General features: G+C 43.9%; 2 protein-coding genes across 2 annotated transcripts in view; one reads left to right on the top strand and one right to left on the bottom strand.

Annotated features, from left to right (window-relative positions):
• Nucleotides 1-3,644, bottom strand: part of zbtb4 (zinc finger and BTB domain containing 4) — an 18,487-nt gene extending 14,843 nt beyond the window's left edge. Inside the window, exon 1 of the mRNA XM_087177869.1 lies at nucleotides 3,441-3,644. The gene's annotated coding sequence lies outside the window, so the exon portion shown is untranslated. The remainder of the gene's footprint in view (nucleotides 1-3,440) is intronic.
• An 8,590-nt stretch (nucleotides 3,645-12,234) lies between these two features.
• polr2a (RNA polymerase II subunit A) lies at nucleotides 12,235-23,201 on the top strand. The gene is made up of 29 exons (XM_023420821.2): nucleotides 12,235-12,562; nucleotides 13,439-13,571; nucleotides 13,681-13,817; nucleotides 13,941-14,114; nucleotides 14,240-14,521; nucleotides 14,631-14,792; nucleotides 14,952-15,172; nucleotides 15,322-15,454; nucleotides 15,580-15,704; nucleotides 15,957-16,167; nucleotides 16,273-16,482; nucleotides 16,574-16,742; nucleotides 16,844-16,938; nucleotides 17,035-17,238; nucleotides 17,359-17,581; nucleotides 17,675-17,858; nucleotides 18,078-18,249; nucleotides 18,353-18,458; nucleotides 18,858-19,063; nucleotides 19,170-19,433; nucleotides 19,568-19,775; nucleotides 19,866-19,966; nucleotides 20,048-20,152; nucleotides 20,275-20,457; nucleotides 20,559-20,762; nucleotides 20,893-21,079; nucleotides 21,184-21,297; nucleotides 21,393-21,542; nucleotides 21,870-23,201. The coding sequence occupies exons 1-29, from the start codon at nucleotides 12,476-12,478 to the stop codon at nucleotides 23,018-23,020; spliced, it is 5,901 nt and encodes a 1,966-aa protein (XP_023276589.1). The 5' UTR covers nucleotides 12,235-12,475; the 3' UTR covers nucleotides 23,021-23,201.

Genomic DNA, 23,201 nt, shown 5'->3' with positions numbered 1-23,201 from the left:
TCTCTCTCTCTCTACACACACACACACACACACACACACACACACACGCACATACACACTACTTTATATACACAAAGCCCAGCGATAGGGAGAGGGAGGGAGAGGCAGAGGGAGACAGAGTGGGAGAGCAAGCAAGCAAGAGGACGCCATTTAAGCAGTTTGTTACGAGCACTGCAAGTCCCCAAAATGGCTGAAAACAAACAGGAACCACGCCAACTCAAAAAACCTGGGCACAAGGACGGACAGACAGACAGACAGACAGACAGTGAGAGGAGTGTGAGCGAGGGAGACAGCGAGAAAGTCAGACAGAGAGAGGACAAACTGGCGGCAGTCAAATGGCGGATGGGAGCACTCTGTGAAACAAGTGAAGTTGAGGGAAAAATGGAGGCATTAAAGGGGTACTCCAGCGATTTAGAACTGTACTTTGATAAAGTTTTGGGACTTAACGAGAGCCTGATTAAAAAAAGAATCGTCAAAATCGACGCAGCAGAGGCCGAGATATCCTGACTTAAAGTCCTTCGTGTGGGCCAAGCTCCAAAAACACTGGATCCTACATTTCCCATGATGCAACTCCATAACGTCTTTCATTAGACTCTCCCTGCCTGGCAAATGTCTACATCTTTCAAACTCCATGTCCTTAGTTTCTAACTCTGAAGGGCATCATCCAAAATAGCACTGTGTGAAATCAACGTAACAGGCTGTGTTGGTGGGGGCGGACTCCTTCAAGTACTGGCGAAACAATTAAATACGATCCAGGAAGGATGGTCTGACAAATTAATCATTTGGATTTGAAGGCCAAAATGCTGCACAGTGGTTTGCAGCACTATAAGAAAGGATTTTACAACTTTGGAAAGTTGTCACCATGACAATAATCCATCCTCCATCTTGACTGACTGTCTGTTTACACACGTAACGCAAATGGTGGTGGCGTCACATAACACAAATCTTTTTTAAATAAATTTGCAACCCCATACAGTTGCATGCTAATTCATGAGTATGGTGTATGGCGTTTGATGTGTCAAAATTTTCACGGGAGGAAATTATCTCACGTCGCAAAACACATCTTTACAAGTTGCAGATTTGGTGAAACGGGCCCTGGGTTCAAGTTTTTCGTCGTACCCTTTCGCTTTTTCTGCCGACATGGTGAACCCCAAACGGTTGTCAGCACCCTCCAGCCATTATATACAACTGCTTTGAGAGGCTGAGTAGTATTCCCCATGACAAGCAAAGTGATCTTCATGTGTAAAATCAGTGGAGTGCCTCCTTAAAAGAGAAAAGAGGCTAAAGGTGGACAGACAGGGACAGAAACTGGGGCAGGGACACTCTTCGATTGTTTATGCCCTCAGCTAAAAGAGTTCAAGTGCTATCAGCCATGATGCCGGACATGTCAATTAACTGCTTTTAGGTCAGTGTGTGTGTCTGTGTCTGACACGTGTGACTAAACTAAAACTACTAGTGACCAGCTTCCGTTCTGTCTGGCAGAACGCCGCCCCGCTCTCACCAAAACAATGGCGCCACGGCACCACCAAGGCCTAAAGCTGGGTATCACCTCTGATTCATCCGTATCCATGCAAAAGTGTCTCACAACAACAACTCTCTTCGTTCCGCTTGCTCGCGGCCACGCACGTCATGGTCAGTGGAAATTCCACATATCTTTGTTCTCCCTCTGTCGGCCATGAAACACTTGGCGGCCTTATATCAGGAGGTATTCTCTCAGCTGGAACAAGAAGGCAGAAAAATGAGAGGAGGGGTGGAAGAATGTTCTAGTACTGTTATGCTACAACACCATCATACTTCCCACTGTCCTTTTGAGTGGAGCTGCCCCCCCCCACCCCCCCACCAGTACCCACCAACTGAACCTTGACGCCAACAACCCGCCCTCCTCCTACTCTTCCCCTGCCCTTTCCCTCTCTCCCTCTCTTTCATCACTCTCTCACCCTCATTGTATGCTGCCACACTTGTCTCCATGGGAACCGCTCTGGGATTGGGTGTTGTTCCTGTGACCTCTTTGGCTCTCGGAGTTGGACGAACTTTTTTTCTCCCCCCCCCCCGTCCTCACTCATGCACTCCCGCACGTTTTCGAAGCATGCTGGGTGTGTGTGGACGGGATAACATGACATCAGTTGAGAGTGGCTTCAGGATGGGACAGTAGAATTATAACCTGAAGTAAAAATTAAGTCTGTGTGAAAAGATGGAGGAACGAAAGAGAGGCTGTGTGTGAAGCAGATTACCCGTTGGCAAAGACAATAGTGTGTGTGTGTGTGTGTGTGTGTGTGTGTGTGTTCCAGGAGTGCGGCCGCTCGGTCCACACATGTGTGCTGGCATTGTCCCGTGGCTGCAGCCAGCCACCAACTCTGTATTCAGAGTAACCCCCGTTGTCCAGCCGTCCCTATTCATGGATGTTTGGCGAAACGTGATCATAGCTTTTCACGCTGTGCTACCAAGCGACACACACACACACACATCTGAACACACAAAGATGAAGAACTAAGGAAGCCATCTTGGTGAAAAATTCACCCCATTAGCTCATCAAGACTTTGATATTTAAAGACAGAAAAAAAAAAAAAGTTAAACCCAGTACAGGGCCTTCATAAGGGGTTAATCAACACTGTGGCACAAATAAATTTCTTTGGCCCATTAAGATGCATCTTATTCCATATATATAAGATGTGGTCCAAAAAAATTGATTTTTTTCTTTCGAGATCGCAAGTATGGAGCAACATTAGCATTCATTTGTCTCTGTCCACCTGATGGACCCAAGTCCAATAATCACTCTTGTTTGAGCTGGGTTTAGCTGGCCTTCACTGACTCCTGAAAGAAATATGTGGCTATTTAGTTGCTAAATGCTCCACTATGTTCAGCTAGTTGCAAACTTTGGTGCCTGGGTACGAAGCGTACTGGGGGGTTATTTAGAGACGTTCTGCTAAAAACAGCTGGCTGATGCGGCTAGAAGGTAGTGAAGAGCATTACAGTGAAACTCTGTTGAAATCTGTAGAGCTGAGGGGAGCTGCTGAGTCAGGTCATAATTATCTGTTGGTTCATCACTGCGAGCGACCACTTTCACGTTACACAGTCATTTTAACCATTGTAATAAAAATACTCGTTAAAGTGGCTTTTAGGAGACACCATGCATTTTAGTCAGAGACTTTGTATGTAAACTGAACTTAGTTTGCTTACAATGAAAACTCCACAGGGTAACTTTAATAATTTCACAATTCATATTTCAACAGCCCCATACGAGACCACATGTGCTTTGTGGTTCCAGTCGGCATAAAAACAACTGTTACATTGTCAGTAACAGCGCTTAAGTTTTACTGTACATGTTTGTTATCTTGATAAAACTCAAGCAGCATTCCTACTAATACATGTGTGAATATATCCTGAGGCATGCTCAAGCGTTAGTAAACATCCTCAGTGATCTAGGAGAAGGGATGACTAACCTGCTCTCCAGCTGACTTGGACACAGATCAAAGTGGGAAGTCAAACGACGTTCAAGGAGTTCAAATGTCAGTGGTTTCTTAAAGAGGAAGTCGTGGCTTCACAAGAACGACGGAGCAATTCCTGTTTCTGTGGCCTGCATGCAGAAATGTGAGGACAGAGAGGTAGACTGTAACCACAGGACATACATTTTTTGCAAGTACATGTAGAGATAAGCATGACAAATGTTTACATTTGTCGCCAGACACGAACACAGACGGTTTGGGTCTGTAAGCCCTCAGCTGTGTCTTACAGACACAGGGGCGGTACAATGAATAACTTGATAAAAAACCTCCCTACAAACAAGCAAAGGTGAGCGTGTTGGAACATGTCCTTAGCTAACACTTCTCTGATGTTTGCAAAAAATAAATCTCAGGGCAACGACTCGACGATGTGGAGGAGAAAAACCATTCAATAAACGGCTCCCATGAGATGAACTTTCATTGCATTGCAAAAGAGACATTTCAGACATTTGTTGGACAAGAACGATACAACTGTTTGTGTGTTACTGGTTAAAACAGATTGTGTTTATTCATGACTGTAACTTAGATGAAGATCTGACTGTATGTAAAAACTAATTTAGATTTACATAAATGCAGAACATTTCAAAAGGTTCACCTACTTTTTTTCCTGCCACTGTGTAATGCGTTTTCATCTATTCTAAGTGAATGTATTAAGTATGCAGCCTTTAAAGGTTGGACGAGATACTTTTCTGTGTTGTTATCTTGGGTCCCTGGGTGTATTGCTGTATTACTCCACTGTGTATAGTTATGTGCCAGATACATGTCAAACATTCATTTCTGTTTATTTTTCTTTACAAAGTCCCAAAATCTTTTCTTGACAAACCACAGGGTGTAGAAAACTCATCTATTAAAATGTTATAAGGGATCTTTAGGCAACCAGGCTTTAACTTGGCCTCGGTGAATAGGATTTCAACCGGGCCAATAAAAATTTAATAAAAATTTAAATATTAGAGTTCTACCCCAACATCCTTTCTAATATGGAAACATGGTTAAAGTTGCAGCTGAGTTGAAGCAATCGATTCAATCCGGTGGTCACTGCCACAATGCCTTTCTCTCACAAAATATTTTGTGTGCAATTACTTTTTAAAGCTAGATGAGCTTAATCACTTCAATGATTTAGTAAAACCAAATGTCTTCTGGTATAATGACAAACTGCAAAGGTTTGTGTTTATTAGCCACGACTTTTCAAGATATAAACTCTTTTTCATAATCACATGCATGTACGGTACGTAACTTACAAAGGCAATGTTTTGTACTCTCATTATCACAATTCAATGGTACCCAACCTGGGGTTTGGTCAAGGGATGAAAAGACAAATCTGAGGGCATGCGAGATGATTAATAGACTAGAAACACAGAAAAAAAAACATATTTCTGCTACATAAGGTTAAGTTATTCCAGACTTACCACAATCTTTTCTGCTTGTGAATTACTGGATAATTTTGGGTTGAACAGATTAGTAGATTTATGCAAACGGTGACGAGGTGTAGCTTGATTTGAGGTTGAGTGTTGTTTTAAGGCGTCATAAGCCATAACTATTGGGAAACACAAAATTACAAAAATGCTGGTATCACGAAAGTATATTGTGTAACCTCGAGAAAACAAGTCCATTATGCTGACATCAAGAAACAATTCTCCTGTGACAACAAAAAAATGGAAGAGAAAAATCTTTACCATGTTGTCCTCCCTTACCTTCTGCACAAAGCACTGCAGCAAACAAAAACTGCATTTGACAGCAGCTGAGTGTCGTCTGAAACAATGTTCAGGGATACTGAACTTTATACGCCTCAGCAGAGAAGAAACTTAAAAAGCCGGAGGTGCCTCAAACTTTTCAAGTTTCAGTAGAGGAACTGGTGAGTTCAACACTGCACCACCCCTTGCCTGCAAGACAACACTGAAGGACTAAAACGCACACACACCACTCAGAGGAATATCCTCAGCAGATGTGCACAACCTGCACGCTGCAAATTTCAGAGTATGTCTCAAACAGAGGATGAAAGCACAGGAAGTATTCACAGTTATGTTGACAACTGATGTTAGACAGTTATATTGTGCTAGACTAGTTTAATATATAACTCCATGGGTGGATCCGTCAGAGTATCAGATGACAGATATGTTGTTTCATCACACAAAGTCTGACGGGCCTGCTTCAGGTCCCTGTAGCAGACGCGCTGAGCTATAACAAGCATGTTTGTGTGAGCATCGAAAGCACTGCTGAGTCACACAAACTGTCCCTGGGAACACACAGGAGATAAAATGCTAAAAAAAGGAATGAGAGGGGTGTAGGCCACACAAGAGAGTTACAGTTGGCATGAAATTTACAATCAGTTTGATACGCAACAAACCGCTCGCAAAATATGGTTGTGTAACAGGAATGAAACGCAAAGGAGAGGAGGAAGAGAAGGTTTGTATTGTGGACGTTGCCAAAGGAGACTGGAAAGGATAGGTGGAAAATCATCAGGGAGGGGTGCCTGATACGGCGTGGAGGAGGGAGGGGGGACGGACGGCTGTTTTTTCCACTGCCAGAGAGAGAGAACGGCTAAATCAAATTAATTAGCTCCTTCATCTCCAGGCAGAGATGTGTATAAGAGACAGGCATAAGAGAATGGAAGAGAGCGAGATAGGACATGGTGGAGGGGTGAAAAGCCTGCTGTGTATGTGCGCCATTCAGGAGGACAGGCAGCAGAGGGGAGGGGAGGGGTGCATAATTCTCTGATAAGCGTGAGGGTTGTTTTGCTGGAGCCTCTGTTCAGCCATGAAGAGGAGGAGGAAGTGGATGCATGTTGGCTGACGCTGTGTGCTGCTGCGCTTCGGGGCGACGGTACTTCCTGTTTCTAGACAGCCTGTATTTTAAAGGGCACTGTAAACAACCCTGCTTCTCTGCACGGCTCTTTAAATAGCACACAGACACTTCAATCAGAACCTCCCGGAAACACGGGGAGCTGAGAAAGTCTTGCAAAGACAAAGAAAGATACAAAGGGTTTTTGAGCAGCGGAAACATGAAGTAAACTTATCCTGTGATCAAAAATAAAATAATAAATCACTACTAACTGCACTGACATCAGAAGAAAAGGAAAAGGAAGGCAGTAAAGAGGGAACAGGGAAAATAGAAAGTGAGGCAGATGGTCAGAGGCAATGGCATCACGCCAGGGGAAACAAAACAGCAGCAGAGCAGAGAAACTAAACACAAAAAAGTGAGAAAAGAGGCAAAGCAAGTGGCACGGTCAGGAGACAGCCACTGCAGGCAGCATGTGGCCATCTCTGAGGCTTAGTGTGCAACAGAGAGGGATGAAGGGAATGGAGCGAGGGAGAGAACAAGAGACAGTAGAAGAGGGCGTGAGAGAAATTATGAAAAAGGTTCGAGCATAAGAGGGAGGATCAACTAGGGAGACAGTTCTGTGAGGGAGGAAAAGCAATCATGTGAGTACAAGGGTGAAGTGTACAAAAAAAAAGGAAGGCCGAGCTGATTCACAATAAATAAATGGAGCTTCCTGAAAGCTTAACAATAAGTGAGAGGGGAATGATAGTGAAAAAATAGGATGTATGGCAAAGGAACGCCTGAGAGATGGTGCCAGAGGTCAAGACCTTGGGAGAAGAGAGCAGTGGACAGCTCGGTGCGGCAGCGTTGCCCAGACGAGACTTGGCTGCACTGTGAGAACCCCAGATTAGCACTAAGCCGATTGCAACGCGAGGTGGGATCAAGAGCAATTAATTTAGCACCCAGATAGTTCCAGGAAGAGGCTGAAAGAACCTTAACAAAACGTAGATCTCCTGCAAAACTCTGGTGTGTCCTCTGAGTCAAATACTAGGTGACTTAACATTCCTACGTCTGTCTACTATTTTCTGCAAATGAGCCGCCTGAAAAGAATCCTGTGTAAAAGACGGTAGATGAGAACTTGGAAGGCTTGAAAGAGTGTGCGGATGATAAAAGGAAGGATAAAAGAAAGATGAAGACGCTTGGCAGAGGCTGACATCAGCCAAAACAAACACCCAAAGAACAGGACATTCTCTTGCGGACAGAAATGGGCCGGCCTGTTCCAATGGGCTCTCAGAGAGAGCATGCCTCCAACCCTGCGTCACCCATTTTTATTACAAAACAACATCCTGGTGCATAACTTAAGGGGAAATACAACCTAAGATAGATTTTTTTTTTTCTTGTTCATACAATAATGGGCGATTCACTCTTATTTTGTGCACCACAAATAGAAAAAAAACCGCCATGACTCTGCGTATTTCCTCTGCGTTTTTGTCTATTTCTTGGTTTTGAGAATTAAGCTGCGACTGTAGACTGGGACTCGTTGTTTTTACACCGTGAAATGTTCAGAATCTGATTAAAAAACTTTAAGACCCACAAAATCTCCATTTTCTAGTCAGTAGGGAAGATGTATGAAAAAAAAAAAACAAAACTGCAACAAAGCCTTAAGGACATGTTGCTTTGATTTTAGTTTTTGGAGAAGTTTTTGCACACAAACAGTGACTGAATTGTTTCAGAAAAAGCAGGTTTTTTCTCTTTTTTTTTGGATTGTGCTTCAGGTGCAACGGCTGACTGGCTGAATACATCTAATGAGGTTGCTGTTTGTCTAAAGTAACTAGAGTCGAGAATAGTTTATGCTTTTTGATTGTAAATCTGATTCAACAAATAAATAGTCTGCTCCTCCCAACATGCTTTGCATCCGCCTGTCTGTTTCTTCCTCCATTCTTGTTCACCTACTTTATTGTGTTACAAAGCTTCCCCACCAACCCCTGAAAACACACACACAGTCAGGCTCTGACATCATCAGACAAGAGCTCCCCCTAGATACATGAATCCTCACCCTTTCCAGGAATTTATGCTTCTGGAAAACAAACACGTGCACTAGCTGTACAATACATATGTATATGTGCACATATGAACTGCCGAGGTAGTAATCAAAAGTTATATTTGTCTTTTTCTTTTTACAAACACTATATTACTGTGACGGCTGCTCGAAAAGAGCAATCCACCCAGATCATGGAGTAAATGTCCAACTTCCAAAACCACGCACCACTTTTCAGTAAGACCTAATGTTAACAGAGAAGTTGCAGGTTTCATTGACTTGGATTTAAGACTTTTTTAAATGCAACTCAAATCAATTAGAATGAAAAAAAAAGTATACTAATTCAAAAAGTACTGCATCCAAATTTTCACTCAAGCCTAAGCACACATGTATTATCAGCAAAATATACTTACAAGTATCATAAGTACAAGAACTTGTCAATTGCTTTTTTTGTGTTAGATTATGACAAACTACATATCATTAGATGATTATTGTTGATGTAATTATATGTACGCTTTTAAGTAACTTTTTATAATTTTAAGTATGTCACTCACAGTATAGAGAATGATCTATAGTTTGCATGTGAAATCCAAATAACAGATAAATGTAGGTGACTATAAATTATATTTCCCTCTGAAATGTAGTGGAGCCAAAGTATAAAGGAGCATAAATATGAAAATACTCTAGTACAATGCAAGTACCACAACGCAGTACTTGAGTGTGTGTATTAGTAGTTAATTTACACTACAATGACTATGGACATCAGACTCAACCCAGCTTTGAGTATTGTGTGTTTTTTCTCTGGGCATTTGTGCTGTTTGTGTTACTTATACTTATTACAAGCACTCCCCATACTGATCTGCATCCGTTTTACTTGTAATGCGTACATGGCCAAGAGTGGATAAGTTCTTAATTTGTAGAAATATCTTCAGGACAGTGCTGTAATAATTAGATTTCAAAACTATTTAAAGACATTTGGTTAAATTCTTACTGAACGACATGCCTGACAACGTTAAGCCTCTATGCACTAACCTCCTTGGAGCAGCAGAGGGAGCACGTTTGACAGCCCTGTGGGACCCGCTTCCGCATTGAAAACGTGGTTGTGCAATATCTTTGCAATGCTGATCATTCTCAGTATGAGCCAGAGGAGGGAGCCAACTGGTCAATAATGAATCCTTTGTATAGTCATGGTATTGCATGGCACATGGTGAACAAAGTGATTTACTGTCACATTCCTCTATGCATTTCAGACCTGGCATGTATGCTACCCATTTCAGTTAGTTAAAATAACTCGAAACAGAACATGGTTTGAGGATGGTTTAAGGATACTGCAGATGTGGCATCTATCCTTGCTTCTGGGCTTGAATGATACTGTCCTCTGCTGGACCTGCCAAAAAGAGACGATGGCAAAGAGGGATGTTCACGCTGGCAGCAGCACATAGACACTAAGCAATCCCACTCACCAACTTTTACATGAATGTTACGATTTAACATGAATTCAAGGATGTAAAAATTTACCTGGAATAATCCCCAAACAATAAAATAAACCCAGTCCATCGTGTTGGTTCAGTGTCTTTATTTAAACAAAAGGCAGCAAGAAATGAAACATAAGCTGACAAAATGTTATTTTGAGCACTATTACAGAGTTAATACATGTAATAAGCACTACACCAGATTGAGATTATGAAATCATAGCACGGAGATAATGAAAGGTGGTTCAACCACTATTTCGATTATACTTCCACTTCCTTTTTACTGTATGAAGGCAAAATACATAAATGGTCGACACAAACATATTCCAGCACTTTAAACACACACACCTTATCACTGGTTGAATGGGACAATGAAGATTTATGGCTCTCAAAGGATTTAACATTGACACAGTGTACTGTATCGCTTTTGGACAATCAGTTAGCCCTCAGCAGTAGCCAAACGTTACTTCTTCTCTTCCCTTGGGTACAACTAGCAAGAGCTAACCGGATAAATCTATTGTGCAACAAGCTAATGGCATTTCCTAGTCGCTGAAAGCAAGATTAATAATTCAACTATTGTTACTTACACTACTCATTATAACCGCTTATTGACTACACAGCAAGCATAATCGTCCAATAACAGATCACTATGCACGTAGTTAGCTAGCAAAATGGCTTCAACTTTCGACACCACCGAAGAGTCAAGACTATAGAAATACTGGCTAGCAAACTTCCAGGCAGCTTCGACCCTTAATACGCTTCCACATTATTAGATAAAACACTCACACTACCGTTTCTCAGTTAGACACGGAGCTCAACGTTTTTTAAAAATGCGTAGCTCCTTGGCTGGTCTTGTTGGCCAACAAGAATATTCCAGACTCCATTTTTCTCGTTCACAACAAGAAGCATATCGTCAAACACCGCCATGTTGATCGCTAATGGAGTAACCTGCTAGCTGTACTAGCCTGTCTTTTGGACATTATGATACAAGAAATACCCCAAAATACTTCAGTAAATAATAAAGCTAACACTACGAAAGAAGCTGGCTCACAAAACCAGGGATTGAATTATCTTGTAATTAACTGGTAAGCAGCTAACTGAACGTTTTGTCCCATAGCGTCTAAGCCTAAACCATCAGGCTACTTTACCTTACACAAAAGACATATTCTGGACATAAGAGTACATAATCACTTCGTATATTCCCATCAAAGCCACATTACTTACACACAGCTAAGTCTGAGGATATGTTAAATAGCAGACAAACAGCAGGGAACATACCGTCGTTGTTGGCGAAGTAGTCTTAAATTAAGCTAACCAGATCACCAGCCGCATTACTAAGAAATCAAAATTTGAACGTTGGAAATTAAAGATATAATTGACTGGCTTGTACATAAATTGTAATAATCGCAGGTTTTAGTAAATGGATTCAATAGTCAATTTAATAAATAGCGCAGTAATGTTACTTAACCGCCAAAACCACGGCATTTCGGAATGCTTTCGAAAAGCGGCCTACGACAAACTTACGAATTTTGACAAAAATATAAAAAATGTAATAACAACTGAACAATACAATCTGATATAAATCAAATACAGAACATGTATATGTAAAAATAATCAAAAACATCCGAAAAACAAACGTTAAATGAACACTTAAGGCTTCCCCCAGTCTTTCCTACGGGCTGTACGGAAAATCCAGTCCATTGGCCGGCCATCGTTCGCGGGCGAGTCCGAGGCTTGCAACAAAGTCCCAAAGATCCAAAAATTCACTGGACGAAGAACTGTTACTTCGATATGTTTCTAAAATAGCTCGAAAAATAATCCAATCTACAGTGTTTCGACATGAAAATATCATGTATTTCGACAATTTTCCCGTTTCATTATAGGTCTTGACAGGCCTCAGCCCTGAGCCTCTTTTCTTAGAGCCCAGGCTGATCCAGAGCGAGACGAACGGGACAACAGAGATTTTTTTTATTTTTGCTCTGAGGGAAGAAATTCACATCGGCCACATTCGGCAAATATCGGAAACGGGGCGGATTTTGTTAAAATTATTCTAAAAAGGATCATTTCTTCGCAGCCATTGGTGCTCTCTTTTCTACTACTCAATAATAATGACAAGACGGGCAAATCGAGAGCAATTCAATTGAATATTCATGTTCAGGATGCAAAATATACTGTGCACCGCCTACTCTGTTATAATAAAGCCAATAGGGATGAGTTCAGATTAAACCAACACCCGCCTTTATTTTTGATTTGTTAAAAAAATAAACGTGCTCTCTCATTGGCTGTACGTGTTATAAAATTAATTATTCATGTCACTGTCCTGAATGGCCAATGAGCGTTTTACTACAGAGATCCATGTCCCACCTTCCGAAGAGTCAGTCCCTGCTTTTTTGAGTGTGCAACCCCGTAGTAAGCGTCCAGTCTATATAACCAAGCGTTGGTTCACTTCATGCTCAGAAGCGCTTAGAGCGCTCCAGAGTGTAGATCAGGAAAAGGGAGGGGAACAGTCGGTGGCCGGCTTACTTAGGACCAAAACATAAATAATTCGGCCATAGAGGCAACCGACAGCAGAGGTACCTGGGATATCGCCTTCGGAGACTTTCCGGTCACCGTTGGCGGCCTGACCAGAGCCGTGGTGACAATTTAAAGGCTGTTCCTGCTCACAAAGCGGCGTGCCGAGGAAGGACGCGTCTCTTTGAATAGACAGGATGCACGGACCGCCCTCCGGCGACAGCGCATGCCCATTGCGCACGATCAAGAGAGTTCAATTCGGCATCATCAGCCCAGATGAGCTTGTAGGTTTTCTTTCTGGGGAGTGGGGATTTTTTTAATTAATTCTCTGACAGATCACACACTACGCTTACAGTTTCTTGACTAATCTTGTAGTTTAACATATATGTAAAAGACATGGTTCTGTTTACAACGGAAATGCTTGCTGTTGCTGTTAGCCTAGCCTAGCTAGCTGTGTCAGGCTGGTGGAGCTTGTGCTAACTAGCATGTAGCAGGAAGTTTGAAAAAAAAAAAAAAAACTTAAAGCACAACATTATCAAAAAGGATCCATGCTATCACATGAATTAAACCCCCTTTTATTCATGCAATGTAACCTTAAGGCCCACCAGTAAGTGAAGATTTTGGTTACTTTTCGCTTTTTGTCATGGACCCAACGTGTTTGGTTTTTACCACTGACCGCATTGTACGCATTGGTCTGTTTTCTCTCACAATAAATGAATAAAAGGTAACTTAAACAAAGTCAGATATGCATGTTTTCTTTAACGAAGGATCGCGTCTTTAGTAAATATAATGTGAACAGGAATAGTTGTTTTATTTTCTTCTGTATTTTTAACTGTTGAGTTAGAAGTTTCATACCATAGTAAAAGTCAGTGTTTATAGAATTTAATGTTTATTCACACGAGGCAATCATTAGACAAACTTGAATATGTACGTTTTGATCTCGTCTGTTAATTTAAGTGATTAAAAAAAAACAAAAAAACACTGGTAACACTTGGTTAATGGAAATTTTGATTTCATCTCTTATGATAAATTGTATAGAAAACACATTTTTATGACTGACTTATATTAGGTATGGAAACTTATATTCTTGCACTGATTGTACACAATCAACTGCTTGTCACTTTAGCACCAACTTATATATATTCTGTTTTTCTCCCCAGAAACGGATGTCCGTTACTGAAGGGGGAATCAAATACCCCGAAACAACAGAAGGAGGACGCCCTAAACTTGGTGGCCTTATGGACCCAAGACAAGGTGTCATAGAAAGAACTGGAAGATGTCAGACATGTGCAGGTATAGTGCAATGTTAGAATTTCATGCTTAAATATGTTATTGATCAGTTGACTGCTGTTACCAGTGAATGTCCTGACTTAATGTATTCACCTGGCTTTTGTTCCCTCAGGCAACATGACAGAATGTCCAGGCCATTTTGGGCACATCGAACTGGCAAAGCCAGTGTTCCACGTCGGCTTCATTACAAAGATAATGAAGGTTCTCCGATGTGTCTGCTTCTTTTGCTCAAAGTTATTAGTGGATTCGGTAAGTATATTCAGAATAATATAGTGCATAATGTAAAAAAATCCACTGATATTTTATCATGAATTTATCATTCCAGTTTTTACAGTTTTGTTAATAATTTGTTCCCATTGCTGTTACCTTTAGAACAATCCAAAGATCAAAGACATCCTGGTAAAATCTAAAGGGCAGCCCAGAAAGCGTTTGACACATGTGTACGAGCTGTGCAAAGGAAAAAATATATGTGAAGGAGGGGAGGAAATGGATAACAAATTTGGAATGGAACAGCAGGAGACAGAGGAGGACATTTCCAAGGAGAAGGTATTTGGGTGGAGTCTTTTTGACATAGTTAATGTGCCTTTCTGATGTCAACATTCATAACTCTTGCTCAACCTCTTTTCTTACTGAAACTCTTTGATTCACTCCTTGTTCTGTAACCTACGCAGGGTCATGGTGGCTGCGGGCGCTACCAGCCACGTATCAGACGCTCTGGCTTGGAGCTGTATGCTGAGTGGAAGCACGTTAATGAGGATTCGCAAGAGAAGAAAATCCTGCTGAGTCCCGAGCGTGTACATGAGATCTTCAAGCGCATCTCAGATGAAGAGGACGTCATCTTGGGCATGGACCCCAAGTTTGCCCGGCCTGAATGGATGATTGTAACTGTGTTGCCTGTGCCTCCGCTGGCTGTGAGGCCTGCTGTAGTCATGCAGGGATCTGCTCGCAACCAGGTAAGACAGTATGACAATAGACGGAATGTTTTGTTGTGCTGTCAAACTGCATTTTTTGTTTCTGCATGTTTTTGAGCTTTGAGAGTAACAATTAACATCTGCTTTAAAGGATGACTTGACCCACAAGCTGGCTGATATTGTTAAGATCAACAACCAACTGAGAAGAAACGAGCAGAGTGGAGCAGCAGCCCACGTCATAGCTGAGGATGTGAAGCTGCTTCAGTTTCATGTAGCCACTATGGTGGACAATGAATTGCCAGGCCTTCCAAGGGTATGTGAGCACTTCACAGTACCATAAATATGCAGTTAGATACTGACCCAAATATGCCAATGTGTGCTCAGTCACACTGGCGGTTGCAATTTTCTGTAGTTCAGTTTTGCACAATATTTTTATGGTGGTTAAATTATAATTCATGTTTTCTTTTCTCAGGCAATGCAAAAATCTGGCCGCCCTCTCAAATCCATAAAACAACGTCTAAAGGGAAAGGAGGGGCGAGTCAGAGGTAACCTGATGGGCAAGCGTGTGGACTTCTCCGCCCGAACTGTCATCACCCCAGACCCCAACCTGCAAATCGACCAAGTGGGCGTACCACGATCCATCGCAGCCAACATGACATTCCCAGAAATTGTCACACCCTTTAACATTGACAGGTGCACCAGAGTAGTTACCTAATTAAATATCATGTAATTTGAAAAATAAACTATATATATATATATATATATATATATATATATATTTTTTTTTTTTTTTTAATTTCATATGATGCCAGATAATTTATTCTGATGACTTTTTTTATTAGATTGCAAGAGCTTGTGCGAAGAGGCAACAGCCAGTACCCAGGAGCCAAATACATCATCCGTGACAATGGAGACAGAATTGACCTGCGATTCCACCCTAAACCAAGTGACTTACATCTGCAGATTGGCTACAAGGCAAGATAAAAAAATACAAGCTGTTTAACAGCCATGTTTATTAATAGGAATATCTTTTGTTACATGATGATTTAAAATATTTTATTTAATTCTAAAATACTAAAAACCGTTTTTTTCCTTTTTAGGTGGAAAGACACATGTGTGATGGCGACATCGTCATCTTCAACCGACAGCCTACACTACATAAAATGTCCATGATGGGGCACAGGGTTCGGATTCTGCCATGGTCCACATTTCGACTCAACCTCAGGTACCAAATGAAGACCAGGCCTCACTGACTTTTATAAATGTGTTTCCTTTGGCATGGGCTGTGACCTTTTTTATAAAAATAATTTGTCAAATACCCGAACACACTCTTGAGAATTTTGCATAGTAGTCATGTAATAATGTTATAGGTGTATGTTTTTATAGCAATTTCTGGACCATACTTCCGTCTTAATGCACATTCTTGGCTGTAATAAGAGTTACCGCTAAAACATCCCACCCTTTCTTCTCCATCCAGTGTCACCACCCCATACAATGCTGACTTTGACGGGGATGAGATGAACCTCCACCTCCCGCAGTCCCTCGAGACAAGGGCAGAGATTCAAGAGCTGGCCATGGTGCCGCGTATGATTGTTACACCCCAGTCCAACAGGCCCGTCATGGGTATTGTGCAGGACACCCTCACGGCCGTGCGCAAGTTCACCAAGAGAGATGTCTTCTTAGAGAGGGTAAGGAGACAGTTGGCATCTCAGACATAGTGTCGGTTTCATGTGTTCTGTCACAGGCTTCAATTTCATCATCCTTCCACTCACTGCACGTTTTTGCCACCACAGGGAGAAGTCATGAACCTCCTCATGTTCCTCTCCACCTGGGATGGGAAGATGCCTCAACCGGCCATCCTCAAGCCCCGTCCTCTGTGGACAGGCAAGCAGATCTTCAGTCTCATCATTCCGGGACACATCAACGTCATCCGCACACACAGCACCCACCCCGACGATGAGGATAGCGGCCCTTACAAACACATCTCACCCGGGGACACCAAGGTACAAAGCGCCGATCAATTTAAGTATAGCTCACTGAATGAAGATTGGTTTTACAATGCATAGTAACTCCTCCTTCAACTCATTCACATAGGTCATTGTGGAGAACGGTGAGTTGATCATGGGCATCCTGTGTAAGAAGTCTCTGGGAACCTCAGCTGGCTCCCTCGTCCACATCTCTTACCTGGAGATGGGCCACGACATCACCAGACTCTTCTACTCCAACATTCAGACTGTGGTCAACAACTGGCTGCTCATCGAGGGTAAGAAAACAGTAAAGCTAATACAACCATTGCTGTATTATAGTGGTATTGATTGATAAACTTTAGGCACCAATTATATTTTCTCTTCATCTCTTCTTCAGGTCATTCCATTGGTATTGGTGACTCCATTGCTGATGCCAAGACGTACCTTGACATCCAGAACACCATCAAGAAAGCCAAACAGGATGTGATAGAAGTAAGAACAAAGTATTTCAACACAGTTTTTAACAACCTTCCAGGGGAACTATAGGACAGAGAAGTTAAAGTTTTCCTTTGCCTTTCATCCTCCCAGGTCATTGAGAAAGCCCACAACAACGAGCTGGAGCCGACCCCCGGTAACACACTGAGGCAGACCTTTGAGAACCAGGTGAATCGTATCCTGAACGACGCTCGTGACAAAACAGGTTCTTCTGCCCAGAAGTCTCTGTCTGAGTACAACAACTTCAAGTCCATGGTGGTGGCTGGTTCTAAGGGTTCAAAGATTAACATCTCACAGGTATGAGAATCAATCTATCAGTCCCTCACAGTAGATCAATTAGTTTTGATTTACTAGAATACAATTGTAGTTTACGTATCTTGCCAGTCACTTGACCACCACTCTTCTTTCTTTATTTAGGTTATTGCTGTGGTGGGGCAACAAAACGTGGAGGGTAAACGAATTCCCTTTGGCTTCAAACACCGCACGCTGCCTCACTTCATCAAAGATGACTACGGCCCTGAGAGTAGAGGCTTTGTGGAGAACTCCTACCTGGCTGGCCTGACGCCAACAGAGTTTTTCTTCCACGCCATGGGAGGCAGAGAGGGTCTGATTGACACAGCTGTCAAGACTGCTGAGACTGGTGAGCCCAGGAACCGGGATTTTTCTTTTAGAAACATGGGGTGTGTCAGCAAAAGGTGTTTTCTAATGTGGAAAATCTGCTCTGCCTCACCAGGTTACATCCAGCGTCGTCTGATCAAGTCTATGGAGTCTGTGATGGTGAAGTACGACGGCACGGTGCGTAACTCCATCAACCAGGTGGTCCAGCTGCGCTACGGTGAGGACGGCCTGGCAGGAGAGAACGTCGAGTTCCAAAATCTGGCAACAGTCAAACCCTCACACAAGGCCTTTGAAAAGAAGTGAGTCCCACACTCAAATACTTGTGTATATATTCAATCAGAAAATTGAAGTATTGTATTTTGTCAAAATGTATTTAATGAGGGTGGGCAGTTGGTTTTTGAGGTCAGTGAATTTTGGCTGTGTGGGCACATTCATTTTAGCCTATTACTCAGAGTTTAGAACCTTTATGTCTGTGATCAGCGATTTAACTTTGGTCTCATCTTGTCTTATCTGTCTAGGTTCAAGTTTGATTGCACTAATGAGCGAGCCCTGAGGCGGATGCTGCAAGAAGACGTGGTGAAAGACGTGCTGACCAACGCCCACGTGCAGGGCTCCTTGGAGAGGGAGTTCGAGAAGATGAAGGAGGACAGGGAGATCCTTCGAGCCATTTTCCCCACTGGGGATAGTAAGGTGTGTGTGGTCCTGTCCGTGCACACGTCTGCTCTTTAAGAAACTCTTGCTCTGCCACGTGAACTCAAAGATACAATGCTGCAATGTTTCATCTCGCCTGCAGGTGGTGCTGCCGTGTAACCTGGCCAGAATGATCTGGAACGCTCAGAAGATCTTCCGCATCAACACTCGGACCCCAACGGACCTGAATCCTCTAAGAGTGGTCGACGGTAAGATTTAAAAAAAAAAAAAAAAAAAAGCAAACCTCATTAGTCAAATATATTCTATATATTTAATCAGCCACTTTTAATTCTCTTACACTTAATGCATTCAGCAAAGTTGCCACGTCATATTTTTAGTGACAGGATTTTGTGAAACACGTGGACAAATGACTGGCTGTAGAATTAGAGCCAAGAGGTCATGGCCCGGCTTCAAGTGCGTCTTAAAGCCACCTGGGGAATCCACACCTCTTACATAACATGTAGAACAGCTCAAGTCCTATAGAGTCTTATAGGGTGTTGAAATGATCATTTTCAAAATATAACATTGCAAGGGAGAAAAAGATGTCGGCTTTAAATTATTTGATTACATGAAACTCAATCTTTGGGTGTGTATATTTGGATCCTCAGGTGTTCAGGATTTGAGCAAGAAGCTGGTGATTGTGAATGGCGACGACCCGCTAAGCAGACAGGCCCAGCAGAACGCCACCCTGCTCTTCAACATCCACCTGCGCTCTACGCTCTGCTCCAGACGCATGACGGAGGAGTTCCGCCTTACCACCGAGGCTTTCGACTGGCTGCTGGGAGAGATTGAGACCAAGTTCAACCAGTCCATTGTAAGTTTAGCGGTCTGACGTGTGCGGTTGAAGAGTTGTTTAAGAGCTGTCAGATCTCTGTGAGACGGTTTAACTTTAATCCCGTATTTACCTTTCGCTTCATCAGGCCCACCCAGGTGAAATGGTTGGCGCTCTGGCTGCTCAGTCGCTGGGAGAGCCAGCCACCCAGATGACCCTGAACACTTTCCATTACGCTGGTGTGTCAGCCAAGAACGTCACACTCGGTGTGCCTCGTCTAAAGGAGTTGATCAACATCTCCAAGAGGCCCAAGACGCCCTCGCTGACTGTTTTCCTGCTGGGTCAGGCGGCACGTGACGCTGAGAGGGCCAAAGACATCCTCTGTCGACTGGAGCACACCACACTGAGAAAAGTAAGAGAGAGAAAATGACCGGACAGTTTCTTCTTATGTAGTTTCTTTTATCACAGTTAGAGAAGCTACAGGTGTTATCAGGTAGACTTCATCTAATTTAATAGCTGTGACTAAAAGTTTGCCTCTTTTCCCAGGTGACGGCCAACACCGCCATCTACTATGACCCCAACCCTCAGAACACAGTGGTGGCTGAGGACCAGGAGTGGGTCAATGTCTACTATGAGATGCCCGACTTTGATGTGACGCGCATTTCGCCGTGGCTGCTGCGCATCGAGCTCGACCGCAAGCACATGACCGATCGCAAGCTGACTATGGAGCAGATTGCAGAGAAGATCAACGCCGGTGGGTTGCTTACACATGCTCTTGTTTTGTACTTTTGAGAGAAGTGAGCTGCTTTTCCTCTAATGTCATCACGGTTCTCTCTTCCCAAAGGTTTTGGAGATGATCTGAACTGTATCTTCAATGACGACAATGCCGAGAAGCTCGTTCTGCGAATCAGAATCATGAACAGCGACGAGAACAAGTTCCAAGAGGTGGGTAATGATAACGTATTCAATGATAGTACAATAACACTGTAGTGTAATTTCTGTAATAACTGTATTTTCCTTGTCCAGGACGAAGAGGTGGTCGACAAAATGGATGACGATGTGTTCCTGAGGTGCATCGAGTCCAACATGCTGACAGACATGACCCTACAAGGCATTGAGCAGATCAGCAAGGTAAACACAATAAGTGCATGTTGCATTGCTACAATAGCTTCACCTGCAGGATCATCATGATATCAGTAACAAAAGCTCATACCTGCCCCTGGCTCTAAGTTCAAACTCCTCCTTTCTTCCAGGTGTACATGCACTTGCCGCAAACTGACAATAAGAAGAAGATCATCATCACAGAGGACGGTGAGTTCAAGGCCCTGCAGGAGTGGATCCTTGAGACGGACGGAGTGAGTCTCATGAGAGTGCTCAGCGAGAAGGACGTGGACCCCGTCAGGACCACCTCCAACGACATTGTGGAGATCTTCACGGTACAAAAGCATTAAAAGCGGTTTCGTCTCAACAGCAGAATCGCAGTAAGTTTGTCTTTGACATTCATTTTGTCTCCTCCGCTGCTCTCTCTCTTACACAGGTCTTGGGAATCGAGGCTGTGCGAAAGGCTCTGGAGAGGGAGTTGTACCACGTCATCTCCTTTGACGGTTCCTATGTCAACTACCGTCACTTGGCTCTGCTCTGTGACACCATGACCTGCCGCGGTCACTTGATGGCCATCACACGTCACGGCATCAACCGTCAAGACACGGGACCGCTCATGAAGTGTTCCTTTGAGGAGACGGTGAGAAGATAATCAATAACCGAATCCTTTCAGAAGAAATTGCTTTGGTTGTTTTTAGTTGCTGATTTTAAAAATGGACTTTTAATAACTGGATTATTTCTATTTCTTTCTTTTCCATTCCCTTGTCAAGGTGGATGTGTTGATGGAGGCATCATCCCACGGTGAAAGTGACCCCATGAAGGGTGTGTCTGAGAACATCATGCTTGGCCAGCTCGCCCCGGCTGGTACAGGCTGCTTTGATTTGCTCTTGGATGCTGAGAAGTGTAAATACGGCATGGAGATCCCTACAAACATACCTGGCATCAGCGTGGCCGGACGTAAGTGGAGAAATCTTTGTTGGATATAATGAATTACTGTGTTCTTATAGTAGATACAGTGTTGGAGCTGTGATATTTATGTTCTGTTTGTGTCCTATTTGCAGCCACTGGTATGTTCTTTGGCACGGTCCCGAGTCCCATGAGCGGTATGTCCCCTGCCATGACGCCGTGGAACACCGGAGCTACGCCAGCCTACGGCGCCTGGTCCCCCAGTGTCGGTGAGTGTATGCCCAGGTTTCTGTGGCTCTTCTGCTTTTTTGTTGATTTTCATACGCTGAGTATATTTGTTTTTGTTTTTTTTTTCCCTCTCCAGGAAGCGGCATGACCCCCGGAGCAGCAGGTTTCTCTCCCAGCGCAGCATCAGATGCAAGTGGCTTCTCTCCTGGCTACTCCCCGGCCTGGTCCCCCACTCCTGGCTCTCCAGGTTCTCCAGGACCTGCCAGCCCATACATCCCATCTCCAGGTCAGACACTGCAGAAATCTCTCAATTACTTCAGTTTTTGTTTCTTTTCAATAACTAACCAACTATGGTGATATTGATTTTGAATTTATACAAAGTGAAATCAAACAGCACAAAAATTTGTTATGTGAAGTTAATATTAATCAATGACGGTCTGTTTATTTGAACATGTAGAATTATTAGATTTATTATTATCTCATATATGGGACAAAATATATTGGTCACACACACACACATTCATATACATGAGGAATAAAAGTGGCTCAAGGATGGAGGCCTGGGGAACAAGTGCTTTCTCCACTCTTAACATTTGTCTGTTTTCTTCTTTAGGTGGAGCCATGTCACCCAACTACTCACCCACCTCCCCGGCCTACGAGCCTCGCTCCCCTGGAGGCTACACCCCTCAGAGCCCAGGCTACTCCCCAACATCACCCTCCTACTCCCCCACCTCTCCCTCTTACTCTCCCACCAGCCCGAACTACAGTCCGACATCTCCTTCTTACTCTCCCACTTCTCCCAGTTACTCCCCGACTTCTCCTTCCTATTCGCCCACATCTCCTTCTTACTCCCCAACGTCCCCGTCTTACTCCCCCACCTCCCCGTCTTACTCCCCCACCTCCCCCTCCTACTCTCCCACCTCGCCGAGCTACAGCCCGACATCGCCGAGCTACAGCCCGACGTCACCCAGCTACTCTCCCACCTCTCCTTCTTACTCACCCACCTCACCTTCTTATTCTCCCACGTCTCCATCTTACTCTCCCACCTCCCCCTCATACTCCCCCACTTCTCCTTCCTACTCGCCGACCAGCCCGAGCTACAGCCCCACGTCACCGAACTACACCCCGACCTCACCCAGTTACTCCCCCACCTCCCCCTCCTACTCCCCAACATCGCCCTCTTACTCCCCAACCTCCCCCAACTACACCCCGACCAGTCCCAACTACTCTCCCACCTCTCCCTCGTACTCCCCGACCTCTCCATCCTACTCCCCTTCCAGTCCACGCTACACCCCGCAGTCACCCACCTACACACCCAGCTCACCCTCATACAGCCCCAGCTCACCCTCCTACTCCCCGACCTCCCCCAAATACACCCCGACTTCCCCCTCATACAGCCCAAGCTCCCCAGAGTACACTCCCACCTCTCCCAAGTACTCCCCTACCTCGCCAAAGTACTCCCCTACGTCACCGAAGTACTCGCCCACTTCTCCCACCTATTCCCCGACAACACCAAAATACAGCCCCACCTCCCCGACCTACTCCCCCACCTCCCCGACCTACACCCCCACCAGCCCCAAATACTCCCCTACTTCCCCAACTTACTCCCCGACCTCCCCCAAGTACTCACCCACATCTCCTACGTACTCACCAACTAGTCCTAAAGGCTCCACGTACAGCCCCACCTCCCCTGGTTACAGCCCCACCTCACCCACCTACAGCCCGGCAATCAGCCCCGATGACAGCGACGAGGAGAACAACTGATGAGCGGCGGCTGAGAAGGGGAGGCACCTGAAGAAACTCCGTCACCTCGTGGTGGACACCAGAAGGACAGCATCTTTGACCAGCTGGAGGTGGCGGTGTTTTTAGCCACATGGGTCCCAATTGTGATCAGTTTTCTTTGGGGAAATCTCCACTTTGAGACCTCTGTCTTGACCATCTGAGG

Source organism: Seriola lalandi, unplaced genomic scaffold, assembly GCF_002814215.2.
Source record: "Seriola lalandi dorsalis isolate HSWRI2012SDOR001 ecotype SW California unplaced genomic scaffold, Sedor1 jcf7180002054658, whole genome shotgun sequence".
Lineage (NCBI taxonomy): Eukaryota > Metazoa > Chordata > Actinopteri > Carangiformes > Carangidae > Seriola > Seriola lalandi.
Note: the sequence above shows the minus strand (reverse complement) of the source record. Positions and strands in the feature narration are given on the sequence as shown.

Bases quoted from the DNA above. Each gene is read 5' to 3' on its own strand.
- polr2a (XM_023420821.2), top strand. From the start codon at position 12,476: ATGCACGGACCGCCCTCCGGCGACAGCGCATGCCCATTGCGCACGATC. The intron at 18,459-18,857 runs GTAAGATTTAAA...TTGGATCCTCAG, and splicing joins TCCTCTAAGAGTGGTCGACG to GTGTTCAGGATTTGAGCAAG. The intron at 19,967-20,047 runs GTGGGTAATGAT...TTCCTTGTCCAG, and splicing joins ACGAGAACAAGTTCCAAGAG to GACGAAGAGGTGGTCGACAA.